The sequence below is a fragment of the Chelonia mydas genome, chromosome 22, assembly GCF_015237465.2.
Source record: "Chelonia mydas isolate rCheMyd1 chromosome 22, rCheMyd1.pri.v2, whole genome shotgun sequence".
Lineage (NCBI taxonomy): Eukaryota > Metazoa > Chordata > Testudines > Cheloniidae > Chelonia > Chelonia mydas.
In genome coordinates, this window is record NC_051262.2 from 1,844,597 (window position 1) to 1,860,631 (window position 16,035).

The window sequence follows — 16,035 nt, forward strand, 5'->3', positions numbered from 1 at the left end:
GTGCATGCTCCCCCAGCAGAAACATAAGTGCCTCCAGGGGCTGGCAGCAGCTGAGCAGAGGTTAGGTTGGTGCCAGGGTTCCCCGCTGCCTCATTAAGCAGCAAAGTCCCTTTGCGGATCTAACCCTGACACACAGGGAGGCGACTGCCAGATAATAAAGTTCCATCTTTTCCCAGTATGCTCAGCTAGTTCTTCTGCTGAAGGCAATTCCATGTTTGCACTGTGATTTATGTTCAGTTCCCTTTTGCTATACTAAGTGTATGTCTACATTGCAAAGAAAACCCCCCAGACCAAGTCCCAGAGCCTGGGTCAATTGACTTGGGTTCACGAAGTTCGGACTGTGGGGCTAAAAACAGCAGTGTAGGTGGTGCCAGCTCAGCCTGGCCTCTTCCCTGGCCAGGTTTCAGCGCCAGAGCAGGAACGGCTGCACTGTTATTTTTAACCCTACAAACCCAGGGCCTGAGACTCTATGCTGCGGATTGTTCTTTACAGTGTAGATGTACCTAACAGGAGCCTCTCTTGCTTTCCCAGCACAGCAGTAGAGATGTATCTGCTTATAAGCGGATGGCCTTTTGAGAGACAAATTCTCCTGGAGCAGCATTGAGGACTTTTGGAGAGGACTGCATCCCTTTTCTTTACACCAATGGTCCCTAATGCGGTGCCCACGGGCGCCATGGCGCCTGCTGGGACATTTATGTGCGCCTGCTGTCAGGGCTAGCGCCAAGGAACGAAGAGGAGAGGAGTGCATCCGCCGGAGAACCTGCAGCCAAAATGCCACCGATGAGTGCGGCCACCGGAGAACCGTCGCCACCGAAATGCAGCCGCTTTGCTCTTATAAAACTACTAGGGTGAGGCAGGGGGAAGAATCAGAACCAATAAGCAGCTTGTCCTGCTCTGCCTTACTCATTAAGAATGAATGTTACGCCCAGCTGGTTAGACTAAGACACTGGCAGCAACGATCTGTCTCTTCGGAGCGAGTGATACACCCAGCACTACTGGAGATGATGGAGATGGGTGGATTGATAAATAGACGATTTGATAGGCCTATTATTGGTCATGAAGGCAATTTACCAGTTTTTCATTCTTTTTTTGGAAGGCTGAGAATTAGATGGGTGTTAAATTGTTAAGATACAGAAGCCCTGTACTTAGCTGACACAGACTGGCATATTGGATTTAAATGGGGCTCTTCCTTCCCCCACCACCATTCTCCTCTTCCCATTGCATCTCTCTTTCTAGCACAATGTCCCCTAGACATGGGTGTAGTTTGGGGGGACATGGGAGTATTGCACCCAAACTGCAAGCCCCGGGCAGGTGGGGAATTTACTCCCCATGCATGGCCCTGTTGGCCTGGGTAGAATTGATCCCCCAAATATATAAGTCAATCTACACCTATGCTCCTAAAGACACTTTAAGAAAGAGGAGGAATACATTAGTCAGCTGCTTCTGGACATACAGAGGCTGTAGGAGAGATCAACTTTTCCCCCTCCCCCTCACAGTACAGCTCACAGGGATGTTTGGCACTTGAATAGAGCAGTGATAAGCGTGGTGTAAGAACCCAGACAGAGTGTCCTAACAAAAATTGTCGAAGTTACTCTTAAAACAACTGTCAGGGGCCTGCAGTTGCAGATTAAGACATTTCAAATGATAGGAATCTAGTTCACTTTGCACAGAGGCTGGGTGAGCTTATAATCTCACTCAAAGTTCCTGAACTACAAACCATCATACAGTGTTTTAAAATTATAAACCGGTACCATTATGAAAGATGCTGCTTCCTTCCAGTGTAAAGAGTGGTTCTGGAAACAGCAAAGCACATAATAAACCTTAGTTTGTGTTTATCAGCAAATCTAGAAACGGGATTCCTGGACTAAACTAACGAGTCTTTTTTTCCCAGGCCAAATGGCAGCGTTCTACTGTTGAGCACTACTTTGTATTATGACCTCGGAGAGCCACGAGCACTGAGACAACCCTTTGTCTTATTCCCCAAAATAAAATTCTTGCTTGCAATACCTATTTGATAGCTAGGTTTCAGAGTAACAGCCGTGTTAGTCTGTATTCGCAAAAAGAAAAGGAGGACTTGTGGCACCTTAGAGACTAACCAATTTATTTGAGCATAAGCTTTCGTGAGCTACAGTACGCATCCGATGAAGTGAGCTGTAGCTCACGAAAGCTCATGCTCAAATAAATTGGTTAGTCTCTAAGGTGCCACAAGTCCTCCTTTTCTATTTGATAGCTAATCGCTATCCATTTATTAGTACCTACTGTTTTAAACTCCAGAATGAGAGAGAATCCAGCCACAGGAACTGGCAAGTTTTCGGCTCAGTTGTTGAGCAGGTTAATCAATGGTACAAACAAATGACGATAGAGACATCTGAAAAGCCAGAAGTGGGGTTCAAACCTGAGGACTGTCAATCATTTGAGAATCACCTGGTGCCGAGATGGAACTGCTGATCTCGACAAGGCAAGGGCCAGAAGCTCTAGCACATCGCACAGAAGGATGCCACTCTCTGCAGCTCCTTGAGCCCAGCGACCTTGGGAACATTTCCCTCCACTCCCAGGACAAAGAGGAGCTCCACTACAACACAGGTTTAGCACCCTTTTAATAATAAAAGAAATAATGGAAGAGGAGCAGAGGCAGTGGGTAAGAGACAGAGGCCCCAGTTATGCCTCACAAAACAGTCCTGGCCCAGAATACACCATCTTCTCCGCACCTTCGCCCTGGTTAAAGCTGCTGCCAAGGATTAGAGTCCGTGGTGGTTGGGTTTTAGAGAACTACTCATCTTCCCAGTTCATTTTGCCTCCATAAAATTCCTCCCACTTTAAACGGAGAGCATTAAAAGGTGGGTTCTGCCAGCAAAGCCCGTCACTGCTGCACTCTCCTGCCTCTGGTCACAGGGAGTCAGGTCAAAATTCTTTAAATCTGCGAGAACAAGAACCATGATTAGAGCACAGCCCATGGAGTGTGATGAGGCAGGCGCCTGCCAAGGAAGAGTTTATTTTCATGAGTTTAATTACATTCAATAAGCTTCCGAAGCCCTTTTAAGCCTTAATAGCCACCGCTTTCCAGTTGCTCAGATACAGTCAGGGACAGATGGAACTTTGCTCTGATGGAGACTGTTCAATAACTGCAGCGGTGCCAGAATCCAAAGCCAAGTCACTAGTACCTACATCCTGCCCCTTTGCATGGCCCTCACCCAGCTCACTTCACCTGCTGAGTTTTAGAGCCATGGAGTCCTTGTGCGAGGGAAAGAGCCAAAGGAGAAACAGGAGCAAGCAGGGAGAGAAGGCAGCAGAGATATCACCACCATTTTGGTTCCTGCTAACGCAAGAGCCTAGTGGGTGGCCCAGAGAGCAGAAAGCAGCTCACAGCTGTTAATTTGATTTCAGTGGGGAACTAAATGGTGAGAGAGTCTGAGAAACAACCCAAGAGGGACATGCAAGGACCACCCAGGGCTGGGGTGGCTGCAGCACCTTCCAGAGGCTGGGGGTCCCCAACGTAAGGAGACACCAGCACTGCAGTGTCTATGCAGACAGTGAGGCAGCCCCCAGTGACCACTTGGGCCTCAGCTTTAGACATTAGAACCCCTTACTCCGAGAGGGAATTTGGACAGAACTGACTGTTGGGAAATGCCCAACTTCCTAGCCCAGCCACCAAAAGCTGGCAGATGGGATGTTACTGTCAGGTCAGATCCACGGGAGAAGAGGCTGGCTTTTGTTGGTCCCATTCTTAGGCGCCTGCCCCCCAATTCATTGCATAGGGAAACTAGCACCTAACTCAGGCTTTGTGGATCCTGTTTTTATTCCAGGGATTTCTAGATGCCTAAAAGTTAGGTGTTGCAATGCCCACGTCCCTGTGGGGATCTGGCCTTCATCTTAGCTGAATGTCGCAGCTCTTGCACTGCAGCATTCCCTTCTCTCTTTGCTTCTGCACAGCTATCACTGAGGATGAGCCAGAATCACACTGCAGAGACTCAAACCCACAGCCTTCTGGCCCAGTTCTCCCAACTGTGCCAGGCTCACAAGCCCTGAAGAAAGGGAACCTTGTCTCATGAAATGCAACAAGAGGCACCCTGGCTACAGCCCTACTTTTCCAGGCTGCTACTGAGGTGACTCTCTCAAGAAGGCAGAACCAGCCAGATATAAATTGAGGTCCAGCTGTCATTAGCTGGCTGAGCCCACCATATTCCCTTCCCAAGGGATGAGACTGGAGCCTCAGACACCAAAGGGCTCTAAACAGAGACTGAAGCATCACCCTGACTGACCAACATAAAGGAAGCAGGTTTGCCACCCTTTGGTGGGCCCAGCAAGTGAAGAGTGGCACATTCCCAAAGCCAGAGCTGCTAACAACACATTCTCCCTGGGGCCCATTTCTGCCGGCAGATGGGCACACGTCACTCCTGTCACTCCAAAGGGAGCTTGTGCAGGTTGGAGAAGCTAGAACTCGGCCCTTTGTGACAAGGTAGCCAAGACATGAAAGCAGGAGTCTTGTTACTCTGCACGAGGGCTGAGGAGGAGACATGGGCCAGACTTACTGTAACACAGGAGCCTAGACCATGACTACCAAAAAAGCTGTTTACCTGTAAACGAAATCAAGATGTAGCATACCAGGCTCCTGAGAGCATGGCGGGAACACACCTTATCCCATATGGCAAAGCACAGCCCTACACCATCAGGAGCTGCCCTGGGACTGTCAGTTAAAGAGCAAAGATGGCCTCTGAGAAATGTAGTCTACAATCTTGTCAATTTGTTTTGACTCCAGGACAGGAGTATTTTTATGACAATACTGATTCAGACACGATTATTACTTTCATTTTACACAGGCTTGGAAATTACTTTGATTGGTACGTCATTACATTCATATTTTTATCATCAGACTCACTGGCAAGGTTACAGGAGCAGTGGGGCTATGTACTTTGCCACTAGTAGTTTGTTAGTTTAATAAACTAGTTGGTGGTCAGACAAGATGATCTGATGGTCCTTTCTGGCCTTATACTCTATGACTAAAAATTTGGTGTCCAGACCAGTGTGTCTGGACATTTCAAGCAGTATTCTGGTCAGTTAGCCCCACTACTCTGCAATATGACCCAGAGCACAGCGTATTCTGCTGTCACAGTCAGGCACTGGGGATGGACACTATTGGTGGACATATTGGATCCTTTCTTTGGAAGCTGCTCCCTCACAAGGCTGATGTAGGACTACTGTGCCCTGGGTCTCTGCTCTTCTTCAGTTCGCCACAGAACAGACACCTTCATGTTTACCCCACAAATGCCAAGAAAGAAAAATCAGCATAAATCGCAGATGGAATTAGCTGCGGCAGCAAAATACCAGAGATACTCACAATACAAACTATTTCCCATCCAACACTACTGCGTTTGTTAGTGCCACAGACGAGCTAAGAAGACACACAAGGACAACTCATTTAGAACACATTAATAGGGTTCTGCCAGGCTGGAGGTAGAACTCTTGGGTCATGAGAACAGTCATAACTCTCCCTGGGTTCTTCTGTGGCCCAGGTTCTGGATGTCCCTTTGGGCATGCTTGGGGGATAGGATAGGGGGTGGGGAGGCATTCATTGTGCAGGGGGTTCCATCAAAGACAAAACATTTACAGCAGCATTTAGGGTGCTTCCCATTCTAAATGCAGGGAATGCAGCAGTAAAGGTAAATTACTCAAGTACGGTATGTTTCCCTTTTCAGTGGCACCTACTTTATATCTCAAACTCCTATGTGCACTCAGCATGTACGATACCTGCATATTTTGCCAGGCCAGGACACACCGCTGGAAGTGGGGGCTTCTCTGCCAGTGCTACAGGGGATCTGAGAACAGTCATACAAATACTCGAAAAGTTGGGATTTTAGAAGCACATACCCTCTTTTTCTTGTGTAGCAGCCGCACCATCCTTTAATCTCTTTATACACCACCCGGGAAAGGAACTGGAAGGGAAAAGACACTCAAGATGAATATCTGACTTACAATTCTAGCCTCTGGGAAAGTATTGAAGATACAGTCCCCCCACCCGCCCCATCCCTGGAGTGAAAGAGAAGCAGGCAAACAAAACTGGATGAATGATTGAGTTTGAATTTAGTTTGTCAGGCCATGTATTGTCTATAAATGTATAAATGTGAATAAATAATTCACCACAGTTTCAGGGAATAATTCTTTGTCTGTAGATTGAGAGCATTTTCATTATGAGTATTCAAGAGTCAAAATTCGGATGGGACGAAGGAGTCACAGGGCCTATATCTATCCCGTGATTGGATGAGCATCAGGTTTCTAATGACAACACTTGGTTAAATACAGGCTTTACTTTCTGCAGCTGCTCTGAAACATTCACATAATTTGCCATCTCCATGACTATTCCTGCAAAGTCTTGTTTTCTAACGTGTTCCTGCAAAGCAAAACACGCACAAAGGCAATCAAAAATCCGACAAAACAGGAGTGGAAAAGCTCCTGATGTAGATCAGGATGTCCACGGAAAGGTGCAGGATGCAAGTCTCAGGGAGCACAGTTACCTCCTTACGGAAGTGGAAAGCCAACAAAAAGGCAGGGTAGTGATGGTGTTGGGGCTGGGGGGAGGAATACTGCAAGAACACAGATTCCAACCAAGATTGGGACCCACGGTGGTGCTAGGTGCTGTACACAGGTCAGTGACAGAGCCAGGAACAGAACCCAGGTATCCCCACTTCCAGTCTAGTGCCTTGACCGCTGATCACCTGGCCCCTTTCAGCGACCACTGGCCAGTTAACAGCAGCACTGGTCGTCAGAGAAAAAGGGGGAGAAAAGAGTGCAGATTTTCTTTCGATGCCCCAGTGCAGTGCAAAGGAATTAGGAAGAGTGAAGCGGTTCAGAGCCGAGGCTGTGTTACAAATCTAGGAACCACTTCACGATGGCTAAGAGAACCTGCTGTGCATAAAAGCAGCACTGTAGATGGAAGAGGCTGCTCGTCATGCCTAGCTTTATACAGAGCCCACCACTTTCACCATGCCTGCTTTTGTCTTTTATCTTGAAGGCTCCCAGAGCATGTTCTAAGCGATGGAAATGCTCCCCGCACTGAAATGGAGCCACCTTGAGAGTAGAACCAGTTGCTGTTTGACATGTGCCCAGCAGCACTACACAAGCGTTAGGGCAGGAAATGAAGACTCCTGGATCCAGCTGACACTCCAGGAGTAACTCTGGGAGACAAATGGAATTAACCCTACTGGCATTTGGTCACAACACCGGAGTTCCTCCCTCTATGCTTGATAAGCATGCTTTGGGTGCTGTCTGTCAGACACGATGTTAACCCCTCAGGATGCTGGGACACAAATTCATTGCTGCCTCGGAGAGAAGAGCACCAAATACTCAGGCACCAGCACTATGTGCTACAGCTCCTGGCCTTTACTTAGAGGCCACCCATCCAAATGCTGGCCATGCCAGACACTTAGCTTGTGAAATCAGACAACCCCTGGCCCAGCTGCACACCACTCCCCCAATCTGCATCAAGAAGCCACAGCAGGCTCAGGAGAAACCCACCAGGCAAGCCAAGATATCCGCTGTTATTAACATGTAGAAGACATTGTTCCAGCCAGAGGGAGAGATCAGCCCTGCCAGCAGGGGGCCCAGAGCAGCACCTGCAAAGGACAAACAAAGCACATCACTAGCAGCCAGGAACCATCCTGGGCAGCCAGCCTTTGGGCACTGGCGTAGGCAGGGCAGAAAACCCATACCCAGCCCCCACATCAGTTCTGACACACGTGCTGGAGTGAGTGCTTGAAGGCTGCATGCTCACAGCTGCATGTGCCAAGAGGTGCAGGCTCCAGCTCCTCTGCCTGCTCTCCCAGTCATCTCCTCCCCCTGCCAGTTTCTCGCCTTGCTCCCACTTCCACCTTGGCAGCCGCTGCTATTAGCTATGCCCCCTTGTGTTCTCCCACCGCCCCTGCTATCATGCACTGGCCAGACTTGCCGGATGCTGCAGCTGGGCCTGCAGATCCAGCTCCCATTCTCAAGGGCCAGAAGAGAGCGGAAGAACTTGCTCCAGGTCTCCCCTCTGAGCAGTCTCCACATGGCCAGCAGTAGCCTCACAGCCCTGCTCAGGAAGCGAGTGTGTCTGGACGCCCCTGGCTCCTACCACAGGCAGAGCTGGAGTAGCCGGCAGTAACTTTCCTCTGGTCCCAGCCTGGGTGTGCCTCACTGCCTACCTCAGTTCCACAGCAGGGTTATTTGTTGGGCACTGGGGACCATTTAACCACCAGGGCCCTCTGAGCAATGGAGTTTGATTCTTCTTGGCAGTATGAAAAGCTCCTTGCAGCACCAGCACCATTAGCTCCCACCCCCCGGGGGGGGTGGGGGGGGCGGAAAAGAGGGCTGCGGGAACACAACAGGTCCCCTGAGTCTTATCCCCTCCCTTCCCGTCTCTCTGCCTGCCCGAGAATGGCTGGCTGAAGCTTACAGGACCCAATCACCATCCCTGCATAGGGCAGTAAAGAGTCTCTCTCCCTTTCCCTTCTCTGAAAGGAAAGTGAGCTGGGCTGGCCCCAGACCACTCCCAGCTCACCGGCAGCCTGCGTTCCCTTTGGGCAAAGGGTGCTCGCACCTGGGGGCAAGAGGAACATTGACCCTACTGGGGGCCAGGAGAGCTGGGGGTTGAATTAGGTTCTTCAGCTATTGTATGGAGTTCTTGGAATAGTTTGCCCCCCTTTGTTAGTACAGCCAACCCTACTCACCTATAGATCCAGTCCCATCAATTATGGCTGTGACAGTGGACAGGGCTTTTGCATTTCCTTTGAGACACTCGTGAGTTCCCTGTGCGGGAGGTGAAGTTAAAAAAAAATCAAAATACTGGAGTGAAAAGGAGGGGTACAATTTGTGATCCATCAGTGCATCCTGAACCCTGACTCATTCTGGTTACTGGGGTTAGTCCAGCACCTGTCTCCAGCTTCCAGCGAGGAATGCTGGTATCAAAATGCCAGGGAGGTTTCTTCTGTGAAGGCAGATTTAGGAAGACACACTCTAGAGAGACAGTTCCTTGAAGAGGGGAAACCCCTTTCTTGAATACGTCCCCTGGAGAGGGAGATTCTTCATCTCTGGGAACTCGCTCCCCTTCTATGTACCAGGGAGGGGCAGCATTCCAATAGCCTGATTATCTGCACATTTTATGTTGCCTCCTGCAGCCATGTACCAAAGGCAGACGAGCAGCACTAGAGCTCACAATGGCTGAAGTACTTTGCTCTGCCTGAAGGAGAAGCTGCTTTGGCTTCTCTGGAGTCCTGGCTTGTGCTGGTTGGAGCCGAGGGATTTTTGAAGATTGAAGTTTGGTTTGGGGGAGAATGATTTTTTTGCTGGCCTCTTTGCAGATTTACTGCATCTTGCTGCCTGAAACAGGGGCCAGACCTGGGTCAGGTTCTCTGCTCTTACATACCAGTGTTTCAGCTACATTTGTACTGAATCTTTGGAGGAGGAGGGGTGGGGGTGGCACCTCCGTAGCTTGCCTGAGTTGATAGTAAGATTGATGAATGGATAATAGGATCATTACTGAGGACTTCCATTGCTGTAGTGCCCAGTGACCCCAATCATGTGCAAGGTTCCATTGTGCTAGGCACTGCACAAATATAAACCAGACCCTTCCTACGAGAGCTAAAAATCCAGTGATTTTAATCCCATCTGATTTTATTAACTCTGCAGTTGTAAAGTTTTTAAGGCTAGGGATTTCAGAAAGGTTTCAGAGCCAGGTGCCCAAATACCACTGAAATTCAACAGGAGTTAGATTTTAAGTCCCTTCTTTTCTTTCCCCACACACCCAAAATCCTAACTTTAAGCCAGTTATGAAGGCAGGTAGAAATATCTTCAAATTTGAACAAGCTGAAAGTGTCATCTTTAAAAAAAAAAACAACCCAAAGTTACTTCCCTATGAATTAAGGATGGAATTTTCAAAAGCTTATTGTGTTGGCTCAGCTCTGCTCCCGCTGAAGTACAGGGAAGTTAGCTTGATGCAAGCCCAACTGCAGGCTGTAAAAACACCTTAAGTATAGTGGTGCTACTTCCCCACTATAATAGAGTCTCAATGGGAAGCTCCTAAGAGAATGTTATTTAGAGGAGAAAGCGAGCATCATGTAGACAGCTTCCCCTGTCCATCAGAAGGCCTTCCAGTTTGTTACTGAGGAACTTGTGGGCAGTTGCTGGCTGCGGGGCCATGGCAAGGAATGGGACTCTGTGCTGTCAGAGCATAGAGCTTGTTTACCAGCTAGCTTCACATTTGGTCTGAAGAGTCTCAGTCCAAGCATGTGCCAGAGCTGGGAATAAGATGTTCTAGTCCTAAAAGCAGCAGCAACAGAAAATATCCTTGCATAACTGAGGAACACTTGGACTGGACTAAATCTTTTGAAACAGATAACAACGAACACCTTATACTTGAAAGGCTGCTCTGGAGAATTTATCTCAGGGATGCTTACAGCCAGCCGGCAGATTGCATAAAACCACAAATCCTTCTGAACTGCCTCGGAGATGTCTGAGCACTCTGTACCACGTCACTTAAATCCCTCCAAGTTTCTAATGCAGCGTCCCAGCCCTTGTCCCCCTGCCACCAGGAGGGTTCAGCCCAGGTGGCAGCTTTACACTCGATGAGAAGACTTTCTTCCACTTGTGCTGTGTGCGATCCTAGCCCGGGGGGGTGGGTGGGAGAGGAGGGATTTGCACTAAGGAGAGGCCCCAGGTGCAGGTATTTGCACATGATACACCAGTAATAACCCTCTACGGAGAGGAGACAGAACAGCCTTTGTATGGAGGGCGGTGCACAAAAAGCTGCAGTTGGAATGGAAGGCCTCAAACTTTGACCTAGCCAAAAAATAAGAAAAAAGGCTCAAGTGAGACGAGAGGGGCCAGGTCTACACTAGGAAATTAGGTTGGTATAACTGTGTCATGCAGGGGTGTGAGAAATCCACACCTCTGTGCAATGCAGGTAAACCACCTAATCCCTGGTGTAAACAGCACTATGCTGACAGGAGGGCTTCTCCCGCTGACAAAGCTACCTCCTGTCGGGGGGGTGGGGGGGTGGAGTACACACACTGACGGGAGGGCTTCTCCCGTCAGCATAAGTAGTGTCTTCACTGAAGTGCTGCAGTGTTTTAAGTATAGACCTGCCCTAAGAAAAAACAAACAGTAGAATTCTTACCAAGTCAGCTGAAACCGCTGTCGTAATGAGAGCATAAGGCCCATTCACCAGGGCACCACATATAATAAGCATAGCTGCAAAGAGAAAGAGTATCAATACTACAGCACAGCTGGCCCTGCTGTATGCCAAGAGCCTATGGCGATTCAGTCAAAGATTTGTGTATTTGCTACACTACTGTACTGGCAGGATCTCCTGGGTGCTTCTGACTTCTATGAGCTCACAGTTCTGCCGTTGAGTTCATAGCGGGACAACAAGGTCACCCTGGGAGCAAGGGAATTGGAAGCAAGAGCCATTTGGAGTTCCAGGCAGCCCAGGAAGGCCCTGTTAGGTTGAGTGTCCCCTCTCCATCTCCAACATACTATTCTGGAGGCCATTGCAGGACTGGTTCTGCATTACACATTTACTCTTCCCTTTCAGAATGTCACATCTTCCCTCCTCTGCTCCCCAAGTGCCTGGCTCAAGAACCATCCTCCTGCAGGCAGGAACAAACTCTTACAACACGACTTCAGTGATACCGTGACCTCCATTTCAGTCACTTGGCTGATAACTGATTGGAGCCTGAGTCCTGGGGAGAGGGCAAGGAGATGATATAAGACTAGTTGGGGGTCCATTGCATCTCCGCTCCCCCTGGCTACTCTAAGGCCTAGAACGTGACTACAGTGGTGACAAAAGAATAAGCTGAGGCTTGGGGAAGGCTGAGTGCAGATGGGAAGGGAACATTCTGGGCTGTGACAGCATCACTTTATTCTGCACCTCTCAGCCATAGTTAGGTGCTTTGACAAGGGTGACAGTGAGTGAGGCCTGGATCAGAAGAAGATTTGCTGGGGACCTTGATGCAAACAGGTTCTGAAGGCAGAAATGGGGTGTTGGCGGGGGGGTGGGGAGGGGAGATTTACAAAATAACAGCAATAGCAACCGTGTGGCACCAGTGACTAGTTGTGATTTTAAGGCCAGAAGGGCGCTCAGTCATCACTGAGTCTGATTTCCTACAGGCCACTGAATTTCACCCAGCAATTCCCACATTGAGCCCAATAACTGTTGGGGCCATGATGTGATTTAGAAGAAGATGTCCAGATGATGGAAATTCCACCACATCCCTGGATAAATTCTTCCAATGGTCAACCAATCTCCCTGTTAAAAAAGCCATCTTATTCCAGTTTGAACTTTGCCAACTTAAGGTACAATTGGCTGGAAGCTACTTCTGCCTTTGGCTGCTAGATTAAAGAGCCGTCTAGCATCAGACATCTTCTCCCAGTGTACGTAACTACAGTCCAGGGTCTACCAGTTAAGATTTCCCTAGGGCAGATCATTCTGGAGGAGATGGGAGGAGTCTAGAGGGTTTATTTGCCTCCAGAGAGGCAGAGATGGCTCATCTAGAAACTCAAACTTGTGAACAAACTCACTGGTTTGTTCACAAGAGTCTGAAGTTCTACTTACCTACTGAACTGGCTATTCCATTCTGGCCAACGTGATTGTACAGGAATAGCTGGAAGCAAAGAGGAGACATTGATTATGCCAGCAGGTTAGAATTACCAAACCCCTTACCTAATTTCTGCTCTCCCTCCATAGACCCCAGCTGGGTGGAGGGCCTAGCTGCAGCTAGAACAAGTGGACACAAGTATCAGGGTTATTTCCATGGAAACCCTCCATGGACAATCCTGGACACAGAACAGCGATTTGCCTCAAATTCCCCCCGACCCCATTCCAGAAGGAACTCGCCTTCCTCTCGAGATCAAGCAGACCATCTCTGGGTCCCAGACGAGTTGCAAGGTGCAGTGAGCAAGCCCTGCCTGGATTCTTGTCCTGTCCCCTTTCCCAGCTAAGAGCATTTATCTTATCATAGAATCTCAGGGTTGGAAGGGACCTCAGGAGGTCATCTAGTCCAACTCCCTGCTCAAAGCAGGACCAATCTCCAATTTTTTTTTTTGCCTCAGATCCCTAAATGGCCCCCTCAAGGATTGAACTCACAACCGTGGGTTTAGCAGGCCAATGCTCAAACCACTGAGCGATCCCTCCCCCGCCAAATGTGCAAGACCCCGAGTCCACATTTGGATCCTTTCAGACAAAGGAGGGACCCAATACTGTCTAGCTTGGGGGCCTATCAGGCGCTAAATCCATTCTCCGAGGGACCGGGTACGTACTTGCAGGTCCCGCTGAAGCCAGCTGTTGGGGTGCTCATTCCCTTTAAATGTCAGCCCACATACTTAGCTGCCTAAATAAACATCGAGGTCCTTAATTTAGACCTAGTTTGTGGCTGGGGGATTTGGGGGGCAGTACATGCACATGTGCACGGCTCCCTCTGAGCGCAAAAGGAAATGCTCAAAGAATTTGGCCTCTGCTCAACAAGGCTCTTGGGCAAACCTAACCTGCACTCCAACAGCTACGTTCTCATGCTTTCCATGCTAAACTCCTGGAACCAGATGTGTCAGGGTGGACGACCGAGCAGTATTGATTCTGTACCTGTCTCTCACCCCTTCTCCCAGACAAGAGTAAAACAGAGAGGGTGAGGAGAGCCAATTAGACATACCCAGATAGGGGCGGGAGGCGGGGTCATTCAAGGATCAGAAGGCACGGTTAGTTCCAAGACAGCACTAGATTGATTAACAGCCATTATCCTGAACGGAGATCTCTTTGGGAGTTGTAGGGTTGAGTGTAGGAAAAGAGGCCTACTGTGGCATGTTAAGGAGAGTGTCACTTCCATCCTTGCTTGCTGAGGGAAGGGGGTCATTGCCACATGGCAGGAGAGCAGGAGTCAGTGTCAATCCTGCCAGTGCACATCCCACCCAATCACCTCGGAAGCCAAGGGTTATGGGAAGCGTTCCAGAGACACCTGCTGGTCACTCAGCAATGTGCTTTTAAGAGGAAGTTAAGTTTTACTTCTTGGTTAGAAAATTTTTAGTCTTTCTAGAAAGTGTGAATTGAGTAAGTCAGCCAGAGCAGATGTTGGCAAGTATTTATGGGAGGGCAGGACTGAAGGGGAATAACAGAGCCAGAATCTCTCATTTGGCCTTCAGTTCTGTGGTTCAACTGCCAGATAAAATACCAGCAGCTGGTAACTGGGCAGCCAGCCAAACATAGCTGTCTTTGGGGTTCAGTTTCATTTGGTGGGCTATGTGAATCCAGAGTCTGGAAGAAGGTGAAATCCAGCAATACAAGATAACTTGTCTCTGTGGTGCTGTCACTGCTCTAGCACAGCATCAGGACCAGGACCTCAGAGCCTGCATTCTGACCTCCTAGACAGGGTCTCACGGTCGCAGCTTTGCACTAATGATAGACTGCAGCATCAGAGGCATTTGGGCTGGGAACAGAATGGCAACTAAGAGTCAGAGTGTGTTCACATTGCAACTTGGTCCAATTAGTTGCTTTTAGGGGTGAACGGTGAAGTCAAACTGGAGTTCAGCACAGATGTGGGGGGTAACCTACCCACAGGGGGAAAAGCCACAATCATTTTAACTTTAACTCCTCCTTTACTCCAGAACCCACAGGACACTTTGGGCTGGCAGAAGGAGTCCCACTGTTAGAGCCCTGCGCAGATAAAAAATTAGCATCTGCATCCGATCCGCAAACAGCCCGCGGGTATCTGCAGCGCTCTGTCCACTGTGATGGGTGGGTTGGGTTGCTTTCAGCAACTATCAACATTGGCTGCTTTGATCTGGTGACCCAGAGGCACCATAACCTGCCACCAGCCCAGACAATACCAGCCAACAGGCCCATCTTCCCATCACTGTGCAGCAGGTTCGGACAGTCCTGGACGCCTGGATGAGCAGCCAGAGTTTAAGAACAGCCTCCCGGCTGCTACTGGGTGCTGTGCAAAGTAGACAGGAGGGCTCCCCATAATTTCCCTGCCTGAGCCACCACGCATTCAAGCAGAGGAAGAGCTCCAGCAGGGAGCAGTCAGATGCCAGCCTCCTGCCAAATCTGCATAGCAGCAGGACTGCTATCTGCACCTCACTGATTCACAGCTGCACCAAGAGCTCCCCTGTGCTGCAGAGAACTCCAGTGCCTTAGAACAAAAGGGATGGCTATTCATTTTTCCTCCCAACCTCCATTCCTCTTGGAGAAACCAAGACCCTGAAGGCTGCCTTTCTACTCCAGCTAACAGATGACAGAACAAGGAGCAATGGTCTCAAGTTGCAGTGGGGGAGGTTTAGGTTGGATATTAGGAAAAACTTTTTCACTAGGAGGGTGGTGAAGCACTGGAATGGGTTACCTAGGGAGGTGGTAGAATCTCCTTCCTTAGAGGTTTTTAAGGTCAGGCTTGACAACGCCCTGGCTGGGATGATTTAGTTGGTGTTGGTCCTGCTTTGAGCCAGAGGTTGGACTAGATGACCTCCTGAGGTCCCTTCCAACCCTGATATTCTATAAAGGGAGTAGATGGGTCTCTATTCAGTGATTGATTCAGCCTCACTAGGAATGACGCTTAGGAGTTTTGAACATTAATAGTGGAGTATAGCTTTTCTGTTTCAGACCCACATCGACTAGGCAGAGGAGCAGCAGTGCTGAGAGAACTGCTCTACAGCTCCTGTCTCTTACTGGAGGACATTACAAGAGCTAGCACAGGGCAGAACCAGGAAGCTAGTCAGTCTCTCGGGTGCAGACCAAGCACACTTGGTATCAGGCTATGGAGTAGAAGTTTAGGAAGAAGCAGCTGGACAGTGCAGTAGACTCCCAAGGGAGGGGGAGGTGGCACCCTCACTGCAGAGGTTCAGGAAGGGGCAGTGAGCAGAGCGCAGGGGGTGGAGGAAAGCCTCTCACATGGCCTCCTGTGCCCAGCTGTGGAGGATGCTGGAAGAGCTAGGAAGAGCTCCAGAGTGAATATCCTCATCCAGGAACAAGAGCTAGACATGCAAGCTGTGACTCATGCTGATCCCACCCTAGGTTCCAGACTTCCC

The 16,035-nt window shown here is 49.3% G+C and overlaps 1 protein-coding gene across 2 annotated transcripts in view; it reads right to left on the minus strand.

Moving 5' to 3' along the window:
- Positions 1–2,580: 2,580 nt before the first annotated feature.
- Positions 2,581–16,035, minus strand: part of SLC37A2 (solute carrier family 37 member 2) — a 59,782-nt gene continuing 46,327 nt past the window's right edge. Inside the window, exons 13-18 of one of the 2 annotated variants that reach the window (XM_037882385.2) lie at positions 12,581–12,629; positions 11,144–11,217; positions 8,700–8,778; positions 7,510–7,607; positions 5,866–5,930; positions 2,581–2,917 (exon numbers count right to left, since the gene is read on the minus strand). In XM_037882385.2, coding sequence (XP_037738313.2) covers positions 2,902–2,917; positions 5,866–5,930; positions 7,510–7,607; positions 8,700–8,778; positions 11,144–11,217; positions 12,581–12,629 — 381 coding nt within the window. In that variant the 3' untranslated portion in view covers positions 2,581–2,901. The remainder of the gene's footprint in view (positions 2,918–5,865; positions 5,931–7,509; positions 7,608–8,699; positions 8,779–11,143; positions 11,218–12,580; positions 12,630–16,035) is intronic. The other variant, XM_043534069.1, reaches the window with a different exon arrangement.